This window comes from Carassius auratus, chromosome 30 (genome assembly GCF_003368295.1).
Source record: "Carassius auratus strain Wakin chromosome 30, ASM336829v1, whole genome shotgun sequence".
Taxonomy (NCBI): Eukaryota; Metazoa; Chordata; class Actinopteri; order Cypriniformes; family Cyprinidae; genus Carassius; species Carassius auratus.
The window spans coordinates 6,712,364-6,732,121 of NC_039272.1; the positions used below are offsets into that span (position 1 = coordinate 6,712,364).

At 36.6% G+C, this 19,758-nt stretch overlaps 2 protein-coding genes across 2 annotated transcripts; one reads left to right on the forward strand and one right to left on the reverse strand.

Annotated features, from left to right (window-relative positions):
- The first annotated feature begins 688 nt into the window (after positions 1–688).
- On the forward strand, positions 689–14,907 carry LOC113049017 (synaptic vesicle 2-related protein-like). Its single transcript, XM_026211027.1, has 16 exons — positions 689–929; positions 3,544–3,704; positions 4,729–4,814; positions 5,023–5,121; positions 5,266–5,337; positions 5,453–5,577; positions 6,194–6,257; positions 6,394–6,519; positions 6,649–6,777; positions 9,222–9,295; positions 9,503–9,579; positions 9,811–9,915; positions 10,938–11,049; positions 11,153–11,234; positions 11,828–11,917; positions 13,005–14,907. The coding sequence occupies exons 1-16, from the start codon at positions 895–897 to the stop codon at positions 13,215–13,217; spliced, it is 1,650 nt and encodes a 549-aa protein (XP_026066812.1). The 5' UTR covers positions 689–894; the 3' UTR covers positions 13,218–14,907.
- Positions 14,908–15,362: 455 nt separating this feature from the next.
- On the reverse strand, positions 15,363–19,706 carry LOC113049018 (D-amino-acid oxidase-like). Its single transcript, XM_026211028.1, has 11 exons — positions 19,231–19,706; positions 18,615–18,817; positions 18,416–18,530; positions 17,976–18,052; positions 17,767–17,832; positions 17,354–17,408; positions 16,909–17,013; positions 16,745–16,827; positions 16,281–16,398; positions 16,098–16,196; positions 15,363–15,525 (listed from the first exon to the last, which is right to left on the reverse strand). The coding sequence occupies exons 2-11, from the start codon at positions 18,806–18,808 to the stop codon at positions 15,394–15,396; spliced, it is 1,044 nt and encodes a 347-aa protein (XP_026066813.1). The 5' UTR covers positions 18,809–18,817; positions 19,231–19,706; the 3' UTR covers positions 15,363–15,393.
- Positions 19,707–19,758: the final 52 nt, after the last annotated feature.

The following is a 19,758-nucleotide window of genomic DNA, read 5'->3' on the forward strand; positions in this document are numbered from 1 at the left end:
TGCAGGTGAGGAGCAATTTCAGCTAACAGTGAGACGACTTCTCTTCGGATATCTTCGCCTGCAATTTCTTTCATTCCGATTACTCGAAGATTCCATCGTCTTTTGTAGCGTTCGAGCTCCGACGTGCGGCTTACCAAATCTGCGTGCGAAGTGACAACAGAGGCGAGTTGTTTTTCGAACAAGTTTATTTTAGTTTTACAGTCCTTTATTTCCGCCGCGTTGAATTCCACAGCTTTTGTCAGGTTGACGATCATTAGACTGTTCTCAGTAATCTTATGCTCAATGCTGCTCAGCTTTCCGTCTTGTAGATCGAATCTGGCGACTATGGTTTCCAGGAGAGCGACGTTGGAAATCTCAGGGGTTTCGTCTCCCTTCTGTTTCTTAGCCGGGGCTTTGGTCGGAGTGTTCTGCAAGGAGGAAGATTCTTTGCGTTTCTCATTGCTTTCGACGTGGTCAACTTCCATGACGTATTCGTGCTCTGCGAGAGCAGAAGTTTTTACAGTCATCCCTTTTTGTCCAGGGATGACTATTTTGGGGTGATTGGAAGCTTTTTTTGCTGACATAGTCCAGTACTCGCTAATACGCAAAAATTTGGATGTTTTAAAGTTGAATGTTAACGTAAATCTCAAAATGTGCTGGAGAGCGGAGAAATGTACATGTGCTTAGCCCGCCATCTTGTTCCCTCCGATCCTTTGGTTCATGCCTTTGCAGAGATCCAGCGCTAGCGAGCGACGCGACGCGACAGACGCAGGGATCATGGACGCTCCGCAGCGCGCCGCCCCTCTCTGAGCTCTTCTCTGTCCTCACACCCGCGGTGCTGAAATCAGCCTCGACCCGACAGCAATGTAACGGCAATGAGACAAAGACACCGGCAGCCCGACTAACACACCGATAATGGACGATGATTTGTTTCAGTTAAGACAGCTCCCGTGAGTCTGCTTTTCATGCCGTTTCTTTCATCCGACCTGAGCCGTCATGTAAACACTCTGTTCCGTTCATTTCAGCCCGTATCGATCTACAGCTGCTAGAATGTGACATTGATATTCATGCAACTTATTTGAAAAATCACTGCTTACATAATGGCTGCTGTAGATGTAGGCTGATGTAGAATATGGGTATTTGGGCAGTATGGATTGGCATTTGTTTGGTAAACAGATCAAGTAGATTCAACTGTTTATGTATTTTAAAGCAGTAACGTTGTGTTGCATTGAATATTTATTCGTCCATTGATTCATTTGCATTGTACATGATGATTCCATTGAATAACGCAATAATTATCTGTGTCTGAGTGGGTGTTTTATGTGTGGTTTAACACTCATTCTTATCACAGATCACATTGCATTGAGTTCAAATAGATTTACGTAATAACACGAAGCCAATTTGATTGGCCTAATAGAAAATCGATTATATATATATATATATATATTTTACAATTTTAAATTATTTGTAATGTTTTCTGTGGCAGCCAGGGCTTTCTTAACTTATTGTTAAATACAACTAAGAATAAAAAAAAAAAAAAAATATATATATATATATATATATATATATATATATATATATATATATATATATATATATATTAAGTAACTTTTCAGTTTATATACATATATATATATAAACTGAAAAGTTACTTAATCTAGGGTTTAAAAAAATATGTTAACCCAAGGTTAAATTAAAACCCTCTATATTTCAAAAAAGCAAGTTTTCATAAGTTATTCTAAAATATATAGCCTATTATACATTTTATGTAGGCCTACATAAAATTATATTGTCTTGTTGAATGTAATATTATTTCAATCAAAAAGTAATACTTTATTGTGAACTACATGTACGGTAAGTATTACTTTATTATGGTTCTAAAACCTAAAGCTAAAATTGCATTTATCTCCATTAAAGCTAACATAATTTAAAACTTTATATGGTTAGCAAAAGTTTAATTGTAACATTTTTACTTTCTTTTTCATTTTACAAATTTTTTTTTTACATTATAGCAAAAAGCTTAAATAGCCCTTATGTAGCGTTTTTTTTTTATTTTTTACTTTTTTTTTTTTTTTACCAAAAATGCAAGTTAATATTATCACATAGGACTAAAACGTCAACTATGCTCATGAATGTTATAAACCCTTCCAAAAATATTTTTGCTGCACTTGTAGTGTTCCCAAACATTGCTTATAGTGTCGTGTTATATTGTTTTTAAATCAGTCTTTTTATTAATGTTTTACACAGGTTTTGTAAATCTGTTTGAAACTTACAAGCAGTTTTTAAAAGGCTTTCAGCATAGGATTTTCAGCACAGTACAAAGTATATCTGGTTCTAAAAGGAATGAGGTCATTCATGTATAGCCAAACATCTTGGTCTAATTGACTGATCGCCCAGTGCATCAGTGGCATCTTAACAAGACAAATAAATGTAAATCTGTCCTTGTGTGTCATTGATCATCTGTGTTGCAGATGAGTGTTGTACGAGTTTTGAATACACTGCCTGTTTATGCTGATGGTATTCCTGTGCTGCTGATGCTTGGCAGTAGGCCCAGTCCCCATCTGACAGTGCGCAGAAAAATCAGGATGGCAGCACTCTTAATTGTTGATGTAGAGCTTGTTTCAGTCTTTTTCAAAATAATACTGATGAAATCGTCAATTTTTTAGCATTTTCTTAATGTTTGCAGGAGCTAATGTCTGCTCTGTCATCGAAACCATTGCTAATTTCAGATGATTTATGATCTGCGTCCTTGTTTCTTTTTTTTTTTTTTTTACTCTTCCAGAGAAACGTTTGTCTCTGGTGAGCGTGGAGAGGTCATCTTTTTTAATTACACTGCCTGTCTGCTCACGAAAGCTTTATTGGTCGCTGTGAGCCCTGCAATTACAGTAATTACACCGTGGGATATCTGTGTGCTCCTCTTATTTACTGCTCCCTGATCCAATCTGTCTTCATAGCTGTGAGGATATTTAAAATCCCCCTGACTACCACTAGAGCATCTGTTGTTGTTTTCTTCAAACAGCAGTTTTCATTCAATGAGAAGATGCCTGTCATCCTGTCGCCCCATTAAGGCTGTCGGTCGTGAGTCACAGTTTCAAACATCATTGTGCAGTCTCTTCACACGTCTGGCTTTCTCTGGTGCTTTCGTTTCAGAACCCCAGAAGAGGGATTGCTCAAACAGGAAGCTCTCTCATCACCTTGGCAACAGTCTCTTATTATGTGCATCATTCTGTCCAGCTCTTTACAGCTGTATTCCACATACAGATCCTTGATCTGACGAATGACTTATTTCAGTCTGCCACATTCCAATAAACAGCATATACTGTATATTGGCTGCTGCTACTGTATATATATTATGCATAGGCATTGCTGAAGCTGTGATTAAGCTGTCAGGCCTATTTAAATCTTTCTTCATGTTCTCTGAAAACAGCAGCAGCAGAAAGATAGAGCATATTAGAGCCTTATTGGCTTTTTTAGTCAACCATTCATATGCAGTGCTTCAGAGATGTGTCGATCTGGTTGATTCTGTACCTTATATATCTGTTTGCCTGTTTGTCCCTCTGACAGAGTGGTGAAATTTCGGCGTACAGGTGAAAGCACTCGCTCAGAGGATGAGTGTGGCAGAAGGGAAGAGGCTTTGCAGGTGGAGGGAGGACGGACGGATATGGAGTCTGTTTCCCTGGCCGATGCTGCTCCGGTGCCTCGGGAATTTGCCAACCCCACTGATGGTATGATTAGTTCATTAACATGCTTATTGTTCACCAGTTGTTACATTTTTGAATAGGTGTTTCCGTTCTTTCTAAATGTGACCCTTTCCCACTAAACCAGTCCTAATACATAAGTAGCACAGGTATAGCTGTAGCAATAGCCAACAATACATTGGTCAAAATGATTGATTTTTCTTTTATGCCAAAAATCATTAGGAATATTAAGTAAAGATTATGTTCCATGAAGATATAAAGAAATGTAAATTTCTTGCAATAAATATATCAAAACTACCTTTTTGATTAGTAATATGCATTGTTAAGACCTTTTTTGGACAACTTTAAATCCGATTTTCTCAATATTAAGATTTTTTGGCACCCAAAGATTTTCAGATTGCTAACTAGTTGTATCTCAGCCAAATAGTGTCAAAGCATATTTATTCAGCTTTCAGGTGATGTATTTAGACGTTTTTCTAAAAATTGACCCTTATGACCGGTTTTGTGGTTCAGGGTCACAAATGTGTTTTTCCAAGGTATCAAAACATTTGCTTACCAAAACTTAAAAAAGAAAATTGATTTATTTAGTTAATTTGTAAATTTTCTTTCTTTCTTTCTTTCTTTTTGTTTATTTATTTGAAATCAACCTGAAAAAAAAAAAAAAAACTTGGTCACACGTTATTTTGAGGTTAACTATTAGCTACATATTTTTTGAGTCAGTAAACTCGTAATTACTGTTTTAAGTTTAGATGTTGGGTAGGATTAGAGATGTAGAATATGGTCATGCAGAATATGTGCTTTAGAAGTAGTAACAAATAGCCAATACACTAGTAATATATGCATGCAAGAATTGGTCACTATACTGAAGTGTTAACAAACACTTAAATCAAAATAGATATGTTGCAAATAACAGAAATATATTTTTCTAAGTTGTTAATAAATGCTGTATAAATAATACTAAAATAACACTTTGCGCATGTTAAATGCTTCCTATAACAGGATAGTTGATAGCTCATAAACTTCTTCAAGGCATATGTTGCTCTTTTAACAGATACCTTTATGGTTGAGGATGCAGTGGAAGCCATTGGCTTTGGAATGTTCCAGTGGAAACTGTCCATCCTGACTGGACTTTCCTGGGTAACAAAACTTAACGAAATCAAGAGAGGGAATAATTGTCATACCCTCACAACCCTGTATAATTACAGTCAGTTTGGCTTTGAAATGAAACTTTTAGTATTTTATATTCTTCAAATGAACACTATCATTTTATAAGCTGAAGCTGTACACAGAGGGAGTAGTTGCTATATTTGTTTCCATATGTCTTGATGGTTGTATTTGTGTGCAGATGGCCGATGCCATGGAGATGATGATTCTCAGTATTTTGGCCCCTCAGCTGCACTGTGAGTGGGCACTGCCCAGCTGGCAGGTGGCACTGCTAACTTCGGTACTGTACACTACTCCTTGAGTCAATAATGACTCCCCTCATGCTTTTTTAGACAGGTTTGGCAGAAGAAATGTTCTTGTTCCATTAATCCTGAATAACCGCACTGATGCATATGCAATGAGTCTCTTATCTTCTCTCAAACAGGTAGTATTTATTGGAATGATGATCAGTTCTTCATTATGGGGAAACATATCTGATAAATATGGGAGAAAAACAGTGAGTACGTTTATTAATTAAAGAGCAGTATGTGCATGTCCAACGGCACAAATGTTGTTTCTATTCTCACTGTGCACCAGCGAGGACTGATTAGAGCTGTGTGTGTGTGTGGTAGGGTTTGAAGATGAGTGTATTTTGGACTCTGTTTTACGGCCTTCTCAGTGCGTTTGCACCTATATACGGATGGATCCTGTTCCTCAGAGCTCTGGTGGGCTTCGGCATCGGAGGGGCTCCACAATCGTAAGTGTGACTCGGATCTGAATGCACACAGAACTATTTAGAAGTTTGGCGTCGTATGGATTTTTTGAAGTTTCTGAAAATCGAAATTTCTCATCAAGGCTGCATTTGGTCAGAAATACTGTAAAACTGTAATATTGTGAAATATTTAAATTGAAAATCTATTTTAATAGATTTTGATATTTAATTTAGTCCTGTCATGGCAAAGCTGAAATGTCAGCATCATTACTCCAGTCTTCAGTGTCACATGATCCTTCAGAAATCATTCTGATATGCTGATTTGGTATTCCATTAACATTTCTTATAATTATCAATTTTGAGAATAGTTGTTTTACTTAAAAAAAAAAAAATGTTTAATAAGAACTTCAAAATTATTGAATTTATTAATTGCATTTGTTCTATATAGTTTTTGCAAAAAAATAATGTAATGCATCCATGCTAAATAAAAGTACAAATAAAAAAAAGTCCTTCTGACCCCAAACCTTTGAATGGTAGCCTTCAAACGTTTAATTTGCAAGTTATTTTAATCTGTAAATTCTCCATTACAGTTGACCATTTTATATAACAATATCATTAAATAATTAGAGACTTACAGCAAATTTTTGATCTCTCTTATAAGAGTAACATTGTATGCTGAGTTTCTCCCCATGCGGTCCAGAGCCACTTGCATTCTGTTGATAGAGGTAATATTTTATTCTTCAAGTACATGTATCATAGCTTGAATGATTCAGTAGTTTCAGTTATAAGTTGATGGTATCAAAACATGGAAATCTTCATAACTAGTATACCTTAAATGTCTTTCTCTCTGATCCGCTGTAGATATTCTGGGCTTTGGGTACAGTGTTTGAAGTAATGCTGGCTATTTTGGTGATGCCTACTTTGGGCTGGCGCTGGCTGCTGGCCCTCTCCACCATTCCACTCTTCATTTTTGCTTTTCTTTGCTTTGTAAGTATGAAGTTCTCAAATATCAGTTTGTTCTTTCTCTTAGAGCTAGATATGGATAGACCAAGCCATGTTTTGTGGTGTGAGCAATATATCGTCTGAACAAGCGAAATGTCTAATGCACATCAACAGTGGCTGCCGGAGAGCGCTCGTTACGACGTCCTGACGGGAAACCAGGAGAAGGCTTTAAACACACTCAAACGCATTGCAACAGAGAATAATGTCCCCATGCCGCTGGGAAAACTCATAGTGGCCAGACAGGTAAAAACTAGTTAAATATACTTTAATATCAGTCATGCAATTTACCGCTTTCTTTACTTGGTATTTATTTATTGGAAAATGATTGAAATACTTACTATAATACACTGTGTATTAGCCATTGAATCTGCATTGGTGTGTGAAAGTTTTCATACAGAAATTTTGATTCATTATTATGTTTGTACTAGAAATGATCCTAAATTGATGAAAATAATAGGACCAACTTAAACTTATACTACTCATATTGTTAAACTTTTGTTTTGTTCATCAAAAAATCATATGGTTTTTAACCATTTTCAGCATTGATAATAATAAATGTTTCACTGCTAAATTCAGATGTGCCATGACATGAATAAATTATATATATATTTAAAATAGTTACTTTTCATTTTAATAATATTTAAAATTACTACTGTATTTAACCCAGGTGTCTCAAACTGCCGGCCCGTGGGCCATTTAAGGCCCCCCTCCCCCCTCCACCCGGCCCGCCACTGATGTAAAAAATAAAACATAATCCGGCCCGCTTAATTAATTTTATTATTATTATTATTATTTTCTAGTTGTCTCAAAAAAAAAAAAAAAAAAATGCGCATGCAGACAGATTTAAAAACCGCTGGTTTCGGGGCATTCGTACGTAGTTTATGTTGTTTGGCTGCGAAGTGCGAATGATAAGATGTCTCTTTCCAAACCGAAAAGGAAAGTGGATGAAGAACACAGACAGTTTCAAGAAAGATGGACTTTGCAGTATTTTTTTGTGGAGTTTAATGGAAACGCTACCTGTCTGATATGCAAAGAAAAAGTGGCTGTTCTAAAGGAATATAATCTCAAACGTCATTACTCGACTAAACATGGAGAACAGTATGATAAGTACCAGGAAGACGAGAGAAAAAGACGAGCCACGCTGTTGCAGAGAGAGCTAACGTCCCAGCAAAACATTTTCCATAAAGCCAAAAAAGATGCTGATGCTGCAGTTGAGGCAAGTTATGTGGTGAGTGAGTTGATCGCTAAAGCGGGAAAGCCATTCACAGAAGGGCAGTTTATAAAGGATTGCATGCAGAAAGTGGCTGATATTTCTTTGTCGAGAAAATAAAAACTTGTTCAACAATCTATCTTTGTCGGCGAACACAGTGGCAGAGCGGATCAGCGAGTTATCGAGTGACATTTATGATCAGTCACGCAGCAAATCTAAAGTTTTCACAGCATGTTCTGTGGCGCTTGACGAAAGCACAGACATAACCGACAGTGCTCAGTTAGCAATTTTCATCAGGGGTATTAATGACCAATTTGAAGTGACAGAAGAGTTGCTGAGTTTGTGTCCAATGCACGGCCGTACCACAGCCAAAGATATATTTCAGCAGCTGTGTGACGCCATTGAGCGCGCTGGTTTGCCATGGAACAGGCTAATGGCATTACCAATGATGGTCACCCCGTCTATGACAGGGGGGAAAAATGGACTCGTAGCACTAGTACAGAGAAAGTTAGAAGAGGAAAATGCAGATGCAGCAGTTGTTCTGCACTGCATTATACACCAACAGGCACTGTGCAGCAAATGCTTGAAATATGAACATGTCTGTTGTCCTGAAATGTATAAATTACATCAGGTCTAGGAGTTTACAGCATCGCCAGTTTTGGGCCTTTTTAGAAGAAATTGAGTCAACATATGGTGATGTACTTTATTTTACTGAGGTCCGCTGGCTCAGCAGGGGGAATGTTCTGAGGAGATTCTTTGAGTTAAGATCAGAGGTGAAGAGATTCATGGAAGATGGCAGAATGGATGTTCCTGAATTTGATGATCCTAAATGGGTCATGGACCTTGCATTCTTAGTTGACATAACACAGGAGCTGAATGTCCTTAACCTGAAGCTCCAGGGCGCAGGTCAGCTCATCACAGCAGCGAATGACAGTGTGAAAGCCTTCTCCACAAAACTAAGATTGTGGAAAACTCAGCTTTCTGCAAAAAACCTTAGTCATTTCCCAACATGCAGATCTCTTGCAGAGGAGGGCACAGCATTCAGTGGTGATGAATATGCCTCTGATATTGAAAACCTACCGAAGGAATTTGATCAACGTTTTGCTGAAATAAACGTCAAAATAAAGAAAGGGAAAAAATATTTGCACTACCTGTTAAAAACTAATATGTATGCTGTTGTAACAATAATAGAGACAATGCTGTTGTTAAGTTTGACAAAAATATTTTAGCAATGTAATTTGAAGTAAATTAAAAAATAATGTTTAAAAAATGTCCACTTTCTTGTTGTGCTTGAATGTTAAAATGGCCCTCCTGTGAGGTGTCAATCACATCAATGGCCCCTAGCCAATTTGAGTTTGAGACCCCTGATTTAACCTCTCTCTTTCTCTCTCTCTCTCTCTCTCTCTCTCTCTCTCTTAACCATTTTGGCATTTTATCCCTTCTTATTTTGGGTATAATTGTTATTTGTTGGGTTCAGGAGGACAGGGGGAAAATTCAAGATCTTTTCTCTCCACACTTCCGCTGGACCACTATTCTGCTCTGGTTCATTTGGTAAGATGCTTCCCCAAAGTTCTTTTAATTATTGTGTGAACATTCATTCAATCACATGCCATTATGTAAATGTCTAGTACTAAAGTTGTAAAGGACTTTTTCTCACTCTCACAGTTTAGTTTCACAATTTCACTCAGATATTCCACAGTGTTTTGTGTTCTTGCTCCCTCCGTTCATATTCTGTTTATTGTGTGCATTCTGATGCAGGTTCTCTAATGCATTCTCATATTATGGTGTGGTTTTGCTGACGACTGAGCTTTTCCAGGAGGGAGGTGCCTGTGGTAGTGAGTGAAAGCATTTGTGTGTTTAAAAAAAGATCAGAGCGTAGTGAGAATGTAAGGGGTATGTATAGGATAGAATAAACTATAGGATATCCTTTATATCGCCTATGTTTTTTAAAAATAGTATGTAAACCAGTGTGTTTAATATCATTTCAAATGATAGATTGGTAGAATGCTAACCATACACAGCCAATGTATTCTGTGTGCATATACTCTTCGTGTGTCTCCCCCTAGGGACGAAGGGCAGTAAAATGGAGCCAAGTTGCAGCTTGGAGTGCAAATATCTGAATTCAGATGATTACAAAGACCTTCTGTGGACCACACTTTCTGAGTTTCCTGGTATATATTTAAATTATAATGCCATTAAAGGAATAGCTCATTCAAAAATGAAAATTTAGTCACTCCAAGACTGTTCTGAACCCGAATTATGAATTATTCAGAGACCGGATATTATTTTTGATATCTTTTTACTAGTGGATGCAGGACAGTAGTTCATTTATCTAAGTGATGATAGCAAAATAAAGTAAATTGTGACATATTATAGCCTGAAATTTTAACAGACTGAACGAAATGAAGCATTGCTTGGTAATTGGTTGACCTAAGTTTGTATTATATAAATGTGTTCTTATATTTAACAGCTCACAGCTGACAGCTATTCAACCTTTCTATCAAAGTTATCTAATATTATCAAGACGAATTTGTTCTGACAGTTTAACTCTTGAGTTCTTATCATATTTTATTACCATTTTCTAAACTATAGCGAATAAACTGATAGTGTGAGACATGTTGAATGTGTTTGACTGTAAATCAAGCATTACATGACTCACCTGCAGTGAATGGGTGCCGTCAGAATGTAAGTTGAAACAGCTGGTAAAAACATCACAATAATCCACAAGTAATTCAGACCACTCAAATTCATCAAATAATGTCTTGTGAAGTAAATCGTTTTTTATTGTAAGAGGATGTCATTAGGATGTTCTTAACTTTAAACTATTGCTTCCAGCTAAAACATTAGCCATCGTTAATATTAATAGCTCCATCATGTCTAAATCAGGAAGGAAATATGCACAAATTATGCACCATTTACAAGCAAAAACAAATGTAGATTATTGTGATGTTTTCATCAGCTGTTTGAACTCTGACGGCACCCATTTACTTCAGAGGATCCACTGGTGAGCAAGTGATGCAGTGATAAATCTCTTCAATTCTGTTCCAATGAAGAAACAAACTCTAACTCTACATTTTGAAATTTCAGCAAAAGTTCATTTTTTGAGTGAACTATTCCTTCAACATCTCTTTTTTGAATAAGTAATGGCAGGCATTAAGAAAATGTGGCAAACGTTTTGATTGATGCGTCACAGGCCTGCTGGTGACCCTGTGGGCGATTGATCGATTAGGGAGGAGGATGACTATGGCGTTGTGTTTCTTTGTCTTCTCTCTCTGCATTGTGCCGCTCTACGGCTGTGTGGGAAGGTCAGAAAGCTCTTCTATTGCAGTCATTTTTCTAGGGCATTCAAGCTTGTGGTAATCACATTTGTGAACATACTGTGAATAACTTCATTGCCTTTTATTGCAGGACGTCTTTGACGGTATTTATATTCATCGCAAGGGCTTTTATCGCTGGAGGTTTCCAGGCTGCTTACGTGTACACCCCTGAGGTGAGAACCCTTTCAATTCATTTCAGTTGATATATAATTCTTTTTTGGAAGAACTGAGGCTCAAAGAGAAGCTCTTTCCTTCTTTTCCCTGACGAAGCAATATGTAATTGAATATTTGACACCCCTGGCAGATACACTGTAAGGAGAGTAAAGCCTGTAGACTGTCAGTGTAGTGTTAAATGATTTGCTCAAGGCAACAGCTGTGCTGGAGAAGGATTTTGACCTTGGGAAACGTCCAGTTCCTGGATCACTCCCTCCACTTGGCAGCCATTGCAGCAGCTCACCTGACATAAAACAGGCTGCTTTGTCATCCTACTTTCCATGAAATACTGGAGTTCATCTCCAGAAACAGGGCTGAGGGGTTGAATATTACATACAGTGTCTATAGGTTGCTTAAGAGTGCAGTTACTGACTGAATATTCCCTAAGCAGTTAACCTAACTACATTAATCTTTGTCAGTGATATTTAACAGATTTTGAAAGTGTTTACAGCATGCTGAAGAAACTTTAGTGAAGTAATAAGTCCATGTCATTCACTAACCACCCTGTGGTTAAGTAATAGTTCAATGTTCACACTCAGTCTTTCTTTTGCAGGTGTATCCCACAGCCACGAGGGCACTGGGTTTGGGCACCAGTAGTGGGATGGCTCGGGTTGGAGCTCTCATCACACCATTTGTGGCACAGGTGTGGAAATAACAATAAATAAAAGGCACAAAATACAGAATAATGTAAAATCCCATTCAAAAAAACAAAAAAATTATAAAATTATTTTGAGATATTATAGATGTGGGAGATCCAACATACTTGCTGTTTTTTATTTACTTATTTACTTTTGCTTTTAACAGTTAAAACACTTCCTGTAAAACAATGGTTTTTAATCTGTGGCCCTTTGGGCAAATTATCCGTTGTGCTGAGCTCTGGTGCTCATGGGGGCTGCATGACTTTGAGTCCAGCTTGCAAAAAACTCACTCTGCACGTAATTCAAAGAGTTACAAGAAATAAGAAATAAAAAAAGAAAGAAGAAAAAGACTAGGGGGCTCATTCACTAACTGCATATGTGTAAATGTTTTCAGAAATTATGATTCATTAATAAGTTAGAACTCATGAAACGAAAAAGAAAACTTAAAGCAAGGTTTGTGTTCAGATTTTTGTTTACACAAAACTATTACATACTATTTATACTATAGTTTTTTTTTTTATTAAAAATTTAATTAAATTTATGCATTTAGCAGACGCTTTTATCCAAAGCGACTTACAGTGCATTCAGGCTATCAATTTTTACCTATCATGTGTTCCTGGGGAATCAAACCCCCAACCTTGCACTAGCTTGCTTGCTAACACAATGCTCTCCCAGTTGAGCTACAGGAACACTATAATACAATAATACTATAGTATTTTTTTAATGTGTTGTGGTTTCCACAATAATAACATGCAGCACAACCACTTCCAACAGTAATAATAATAATAAGAAATGTTTCTTGAAATCATGAAATCAGCATTTTAGAATAATTTCTGAAAAATCATAGGACACTGAAGACTTGAGCAATGATGCTGAAGATGTAGCTTTGCCATCAAAGTAAAAAATGACATTGAATGACAATGAAATATTTTTTCACAATGTCACTGTATTTTTGATCAATTAAATGCACTCTTGGTGAACATTAGAGATTTCTTCAAAAACATTAATCTTAATAACCCTCACCAGACTCGAATCTTACTAAACAGTCGAATGTGTGACCTAGAAGAATAAGTCTCTGCTTCTGTCCTCAAGGTGATGCTGGAGTCATCTGTGTACCTGACTCTGTCGGTGTACTGTAGCTGCTGCTTGCTGGCTGCTATCGCTTCCTGTGCCCTGCCCATAGAGACCACAGGACGAGGCCTCCAGGAGTCCAGTCACAGAGAGTGGGGTCAGGAGATGATGGGACGGGCCTCAGACCACAGTCCTGGAGGGGTTCCACATTCCAGCTCTGGATCACAGGACTGAGAAACACCACACATAGGTCTGGAAGGACTTTGTAGAAGAAATTGGGAATCTTTTCTTTAAAAACAAAAACAAAAAGCAATGTGTGTCCACAAAGGAAATGCATTTTAAGAACTCATGGTTTTGATTTAAATCCGTCCATTAATGACACATTCCTTCACCAAAGGTTGCAGGGTTTCGTTTTATGAACCTCCAAACCAGAGAAAATGGATATCGCATAATGCATAATACTCCCCTTTTGCCCTAAGGAACTACAACAGGAAATGGGTTGAAAATCTAAAACATGACAAACTGCATTACGCAGTTTAACACATGAAATCACTCTCATGTTCAGAGGAGCATTTGAACAACGAAAGATTGAACCTGAAGTCATGAAGTTTTAAGATAGCACAAGACAATGTACGATTGTGACAGGTTTAGTATGACAGGAAGTAGAAAGATGATTTGTTAAATTTTTTAAGAGGGCTTTACACTCCAGTATTCCTTTGGCAAAGTCATAAGAACTTTTATCTCATAACTGAAGAGAAAAGACGGGATTCTGCCTGCTGTTAATCACACATTGCACCAGTTTGTGGTCGGTTATCTTGCTTTTTTCAACCATTTACCATACTTTAAGCTGGTTAAATATTATCCATTCACAGTTTTAGACTTTCGCTGACACTAGTGATGTATTAAGTGGACACCAAAGTCTTCTTTTCACAGCACTTGAGAGCACTTCTCTTCATCCTCTCTTCGCTGCAATCCCTCATGTGAAGTGTATAAACTCCAGTTGATCCCTTCTAATCAGGCATATCAAAGGTTATTGGATTCTTATTATCTTAAAATACAGCTCAATAACAATAAAACAACAGCAAGTGGCTTTCATCAGAACAGGCCTGTAGGTCACATTTATTTTATTATTGTCTATTCTAGCACATCAGGCTCCAAGCACATTTTTCAAACGACAGCTTGCATCAAAACACACTTTGTTTATTCGGCTCGACTGCTCAATGCTATATTTGGTTAATTGTATTTCTGTACAGTGGGTGTGTGTGTGGCATGATGGGAAGTGTGCAGTTGTTCCTGTGAGCGCAGAGAGTTGCCTGCCTTTTGTTTTGTGTCTGTGTGCAAAGATCTCTTGCCACTGCACTGGATGTACATGTAAGATAACAATAAATTATGCTTCAAAAAATAAAAAGTGAGTATATGTATCTTTATTATAGATTAGTGCAGATAAATGTAGAGAAATGTATTTAATTGTGAAGATTCGTTATCTCTTGGTGGAATCAGTATGATCATTGTTATTAGATAAATGAAAATAAGAATTAAAACATTAGATAACATGTCTAAACTTTTGTCCAGAGGCATAGATCTACTAGAGACGTGATTTAGAGAATGCTAGCAATCCTTTCTGCTCCAGAATCTGTCCAAATAGACGAGCAGCTTCCTCAGTAATACATTATACAGAATAATTATTATCCTTCAGTTGTAGAGGTACATATCTGATTGTATTTTTTAAGGCCTTGGTGTAATGTTTACGTATTTGTAAAGATGTAAATGTATTTATTATTTATAATACTGTTTATACATTGTTTATGTACCTGTATTTATCTTTTTTAAACTGCTCAAGCGCGTTTAAATTGATTAATAGGTTCAGTTGAATCACAGGTTGTGCAGATATGTTCACATATTAAATATAATGTTTCATATACTATTTTTATATACTGCCTTCATATATGCAATGTATACTGGAAAATTATTTAATAAGTGCATTATATGAATTAGAAGATACCTGAAAAGTCTATTGTTAAAACAGTCAAAGAGCAGGATCCCTTGCCACTACAGTGATGAACATGTGCATGATAATAATAAAGCTACAGTGATCTAAAAACATTAGATCAAAACATAAATAAATCATGACAATTATTGTACATTAGCTAAATAACATGCTGACAATTCATCTCTGTTATGATTGTGTTGTGTTATATTTTATTTGAAAACTCTATTAAAGTATAATAAAAAATAATAGATGTACATTTACATCTCAGTATTTAAGGATACATTCTTAAACTCGTGGAGTTTCTTTTGGAATCAGTATGTCAGCTGCTATGGAATTAAGGAAACTATTGCTGTTGTCTGATAAAAATTATGTCTAACATTGTTAAATTATGATATATAACATTGTTGAGTCATATATGTATTAGAGACGTGATTTAGAGAGAGCTAGCGGGCGTTTCTGCTGCAGGATCTGTCCAAAGAGACGAGCAGTTTCCTCAGCACATCCACGATGGATGGTCATTCCAAAACCACCATGACCATAGTTATGAATGACCTGAGGAGAAAGAGAACAGCATGGTGTGTGAACAGAGAATCATGAATCTGTGGAGCTCTAAAGGGACATCATGATTAGGGGAATAAATGAGATGGAGAAAAAAAAAACATTATTTAACTAGCAAAACGTTTGTGTTTGCCTGAAAAACGTTAATGTTTGTTCACAAAACCTTACAAAACCCTTTCTTCACCGGCTATGACCGTCTTGTGTCAGTTCCTCATAAAAAGAATATGCTTCAGTTTCTATGTGAGATTTGTTGTTCATGCCAAACCGTATCCAGTGTAGGCAGAATCTGATTTTAATGGGTTTTGATGTTTTATCGTCAAATGTAGACAATGTAATGCAAAACTTTTTTAATATTCTCTTGCAAACACTCATTTGTAGAAGTAGTAACGTGTACCATGCATCTTATTGCAGTAATGATATTGCAATATAATTTTTTTCCCTCCAATGTCATATTTTTCCAATAACATTTCTATTTAGGGGCTCGTTATTAATCATATATTATCTTGGATATTGATGTTGTAAAATGACGTCAGATCTTAAATGTAATGGTCATTCTATGAGCTCACCTCAAACGAGGTCGGTCCAGATCGTATGGTCTCTCTCTCCAGTCTAACTTTGCTGCGAGCCGGTCTGAGACCAGTCCAGTCCTCTACTATCCGTGCAAGCTAGAGAAAAAAAATACAACATCCAATCCACTCATGCCACTCAAACAAACAATAATTTAGCAAGGCTAAAACAGTTGAAACTACCTGTAGACTGGGCTCAAGCTTGCAGGCCGCTTCCCAGATCCCTTTGTGGTCAACAGAACTGTTCTTCATATTCCAGTTTCCTACTTGGAAAACTCCACCCACAGTGACTAAACGACTCCTGCAGAAACGTAATGTACAGTACATCACTGCTAAGACTGCACTTCATTATAAACACAAAATGAGCAGCAATGCTTAGTACGTGTTAAGTATTACATAAAAAATTTAATTTAGCTTTTATTTTAGCAATACTGTTGTGCCTCTGTCAGTTGCATTCGTTTTTTTTATATATTCATATTTAGCTTTCATTTATTGTTATTTTAGCTTATTCATTTTAGCACCTAAAACAAATTCCAGATAGTTGACAATCCAATGTTTTTAATATTGAAGTTTTTTTTATCTACTATTTACATTTTTATTTTATTTCAGCTTTCTTTAGATGACTGTAAATGCATGAAGAGGCTCACCCAGGAATGATGTACGGTGAGTTATAAACTCCTGATGAGGAATCATGTGTGAGGATCCAGTGTTTCAACCAGGGAGCGTCTACCTGTTGATATAAAAACATTAGATCAGAGCAGTTCCATGTAAAAGCTTTAGGTCTGATTGACTTTTCTCCACTAAACCTCACTTTAATGATCTGTCCTCTGGCTGGCTGGAGCTCAGGATCAGGCTGGAGGTCTCCTGATCGGACACCGGAGCAGTTGATGATAACATCAGCACCACTATCTGCCAGCTGAAGCACATTTTGGAGGTCATTACAAATATACAAGTTATGATTACTTTTGTACAGTATATATTCATTCCTACATATATTATCAATGATAATGCTGTTTAATATCGTTCTGGGAATGATGATACTTTTTTTCCATGAGTCTTTGATGAAAAGAAAGCTGTAAAGATCAGTCTTTATTTGAAACAGAGTTATTTTGTTACATTGTAAATGTCTCAACTGTCACTATCAAATTAATGTGTTATTGATTAATGATTTGCTTTTAATAGCTAGTGTAAATTTTAGGATACTGATCCATTAATAAAAAAAAAGATGAATGAAATGAATAAGGAATTGCTCAGACCTCTTTAAATGAACCAATCTTCCTCTGATAAAACTTGACATTTCTTTGTCTTAACCTGTAGAAAACAGAAATGTGACCAAGGTGTCAAAAGATAGTGTTAATCATTGTTAGACCAGAAAAGACCAGAGAAGATTTTCCATGACTATATACATGCATAACAGTTATTCTAATGCATATACAATTAAGCACAAAAATAAAAATATTCATGTAAATTCAAGATGCAAATTAATATACATGTAATATACAAGTTTAGAAACAGAAGTCAAAATGCTTTTTTTTTTTTTTTTTTATAAATGAAAACAATTTCTAAGCTTTTATTACAGTTTGAAATGTGGACTCTTGAACTCAACTTTATATTCTATTTCATTCCAATTCTAAAGTTGGTTACTGATTAGATCACAGGAATCTCTCACCAGTCCATAAGCCAGGGCAGGTATGTCTTCCCTTCAATCATGAGAGCGGTGTTGAACCACCCAAAACTGAAAAGATAGAAGGAAAAAGGAAAAGTGAAGTATGCAATTTTACAAAAATTACTACTACAACCATCAAAGAGTAAAACAACAAAACAGCATCATCAAATTACGAAATAGCTTGTGAATGATAAGATGCAGTTGATCAGTACCTGTATCCCGGGAACATGTCTAGTTCACGTTTAGTCAGCTGGCGAAAACCCAACACAGCATCTTTAAATGAAGGGTCCTGTTTGAGGGGAGCAGAGATTGAGTGCTTTTCATTATTCTCTCTTGGGTCAGTTATTTTTACTCTAATTTTATCCTGTTTTAATCAATGCCAGAAAGAGGCCTCAGCAGTTTAAAATGGATGTTCACGTCTCTTAATTCCAACCACTTTTTTTTTTTTTTGTTCAGATATACAATAAGGTTCTTTGTGCTCTGTTCAGGACATTCACTGACTGGACTGGAGCATGTTTAGGGCCCACAGGGAGAGACAAAACTGTGAAATCATTTATCTGATTTATATATCCTGTGTGTCAGAACTTGCAGTTTATTATATGCCATTCTGTAGATAATGACCATATATGCAATGAAAAGATAATGTTCTTACTGGTTGGGGTTCAGGGCACAGATTGTAGCCCGACTGGAGGAAGATTCCCATTTTCACTGAATCTGGAGAGCTGAGGCAACTTAGAAGATAGTCAAACGTCTCTTTGTTCCATTTACTGAAGAAGAATAAAAACACATAAGAATGTGCTTCAACTGAATTAGTTGCTATTTTATGCCATGGAACACAATTGAAAGCTCACGTTTCTTGCACGTTGCCCTTGTCGTAGAGATAGGGCTGCCAGAGTCCAGCTGCCCCGTCGCTGGTGGTGAGTGGAGTGAAGACATCAGCATACACCTCTATGGTGAGGGGGCTGATCCTGCTGTGGAAGTGCTGGTAGATGCTCTGAGCGGTGGAGAGGCCGATGACCCCTGCTCCAATGATGCACACCCTCATGTCTGCTAACTAAATGCAAGTATAAATATAAATGCATGGTTTTATTGCATATTTTAATGTTGCAAACCGATTGGAAAAAAAATTCAATACAAACCTGTGTGTTATGAATCATCCATTAGTGAATACATAATGTTGCCATATTTTTGCATTGTCATGGGAAAATGCTTAATTTGTTTTATGAAGTCTTATGTCCATAAAACCCCAAACAGACACTATTTCAAAGTTAAGATGAATAATGACATCTAACAAGGTTATAGAGCTTGAGTTGTTTTTATTAGTTGAATCCTTGTCAACTGTAAGTTAATAGATAATGGAAATAAGCTGGAAATAATTCACACTTTGACATCCATGCATGTGGCAGAGTTGCATTACCCTGCATTCAAGGCATACTTCATATTTTATAAAAGAACAGCTTTACTCACCACACTTTTTTGTCTTGCTAACTCCAAAAAGAGATGTTTATATCTTCTTTCTTGCAAGAACAGTGCAAGGAAGAACAGGGCGCAAAACTTACAAATTAACTTGTTTCCCACGTTACGTAACGTCAGCTGTGACGTTGAGGCGGCGCTATTCGTGTGTTGTTTTCTGAAGATGCTCTGTATGGGCTGGTTTCTCAATACTAGTCTTACTATTTTTGCATGGTAGAAATCGTAAAATTAGTATTCTAGATGCTATTCCCAATTCAAATCTTGTGGTGGACGTTTTGATCCCTCTAAAAAATTCGAATCTTTTTTAATTAGTTTTCTAAAAAGATACGTTTATACTCTTGCGTAACATCGTTACTCCAGCAGGTGGCAACAAATCGTCCGTGAGTCATTTACTCGAGAAACATTTGCGTTATTTCAGGCCAGTGTGCATTAACTCCAAGGTTAAATCTGGGTTTTTGTCAAACCTTTTAAAAACACGCCACCTTCATATATATGTCAGCACAAAAATTACAATACTGCTTT

Bases quoted from the DNA above. Each gene is read 5' to 3' on its own strand.
- LOC113049017 (XM_026211027.1), top strand. From the start codon at position 895: ATGGACGATGATTTGTTTCAGTTAAGACAGCTCCC. The intron at 5,122-5,265 runs GTACTGTACACT...TCTCTCAAACAG, and splicing joins AGGTGGCACTGCTAACTTCG to GTAGTATTTATTGGAATGAT. The intron at 11,235-11,827 runs GTGAGAACCCTT...TTTCTTTTGCAG, and splicing joins CTTACGTGTACACCCCTGAG to GTGTATCCCACAGCCACGAG.
- LOC113049018 (XM_026211028.1), bottom strand. From the start codon at position 18,808: ATGAGGGTGTGCATCATTGGAGCAGGGGTCATCGGCCTCTCCACCGCT. The intron at 17,833-17,975 runs GTACTGATCAAC...CTATCTTTTCAG, and splicing joins GACATGTTCCCGGGATACAG to TTTTGGGTGGTTCAACACCG. The intron at 15,526-16,097 runs GTGAGCTCATAG...CTTTCTCCTCAG, and splicing joins CTGGACCGACCTCGTTTGAG to GTCATTCATAACTATGGTCA.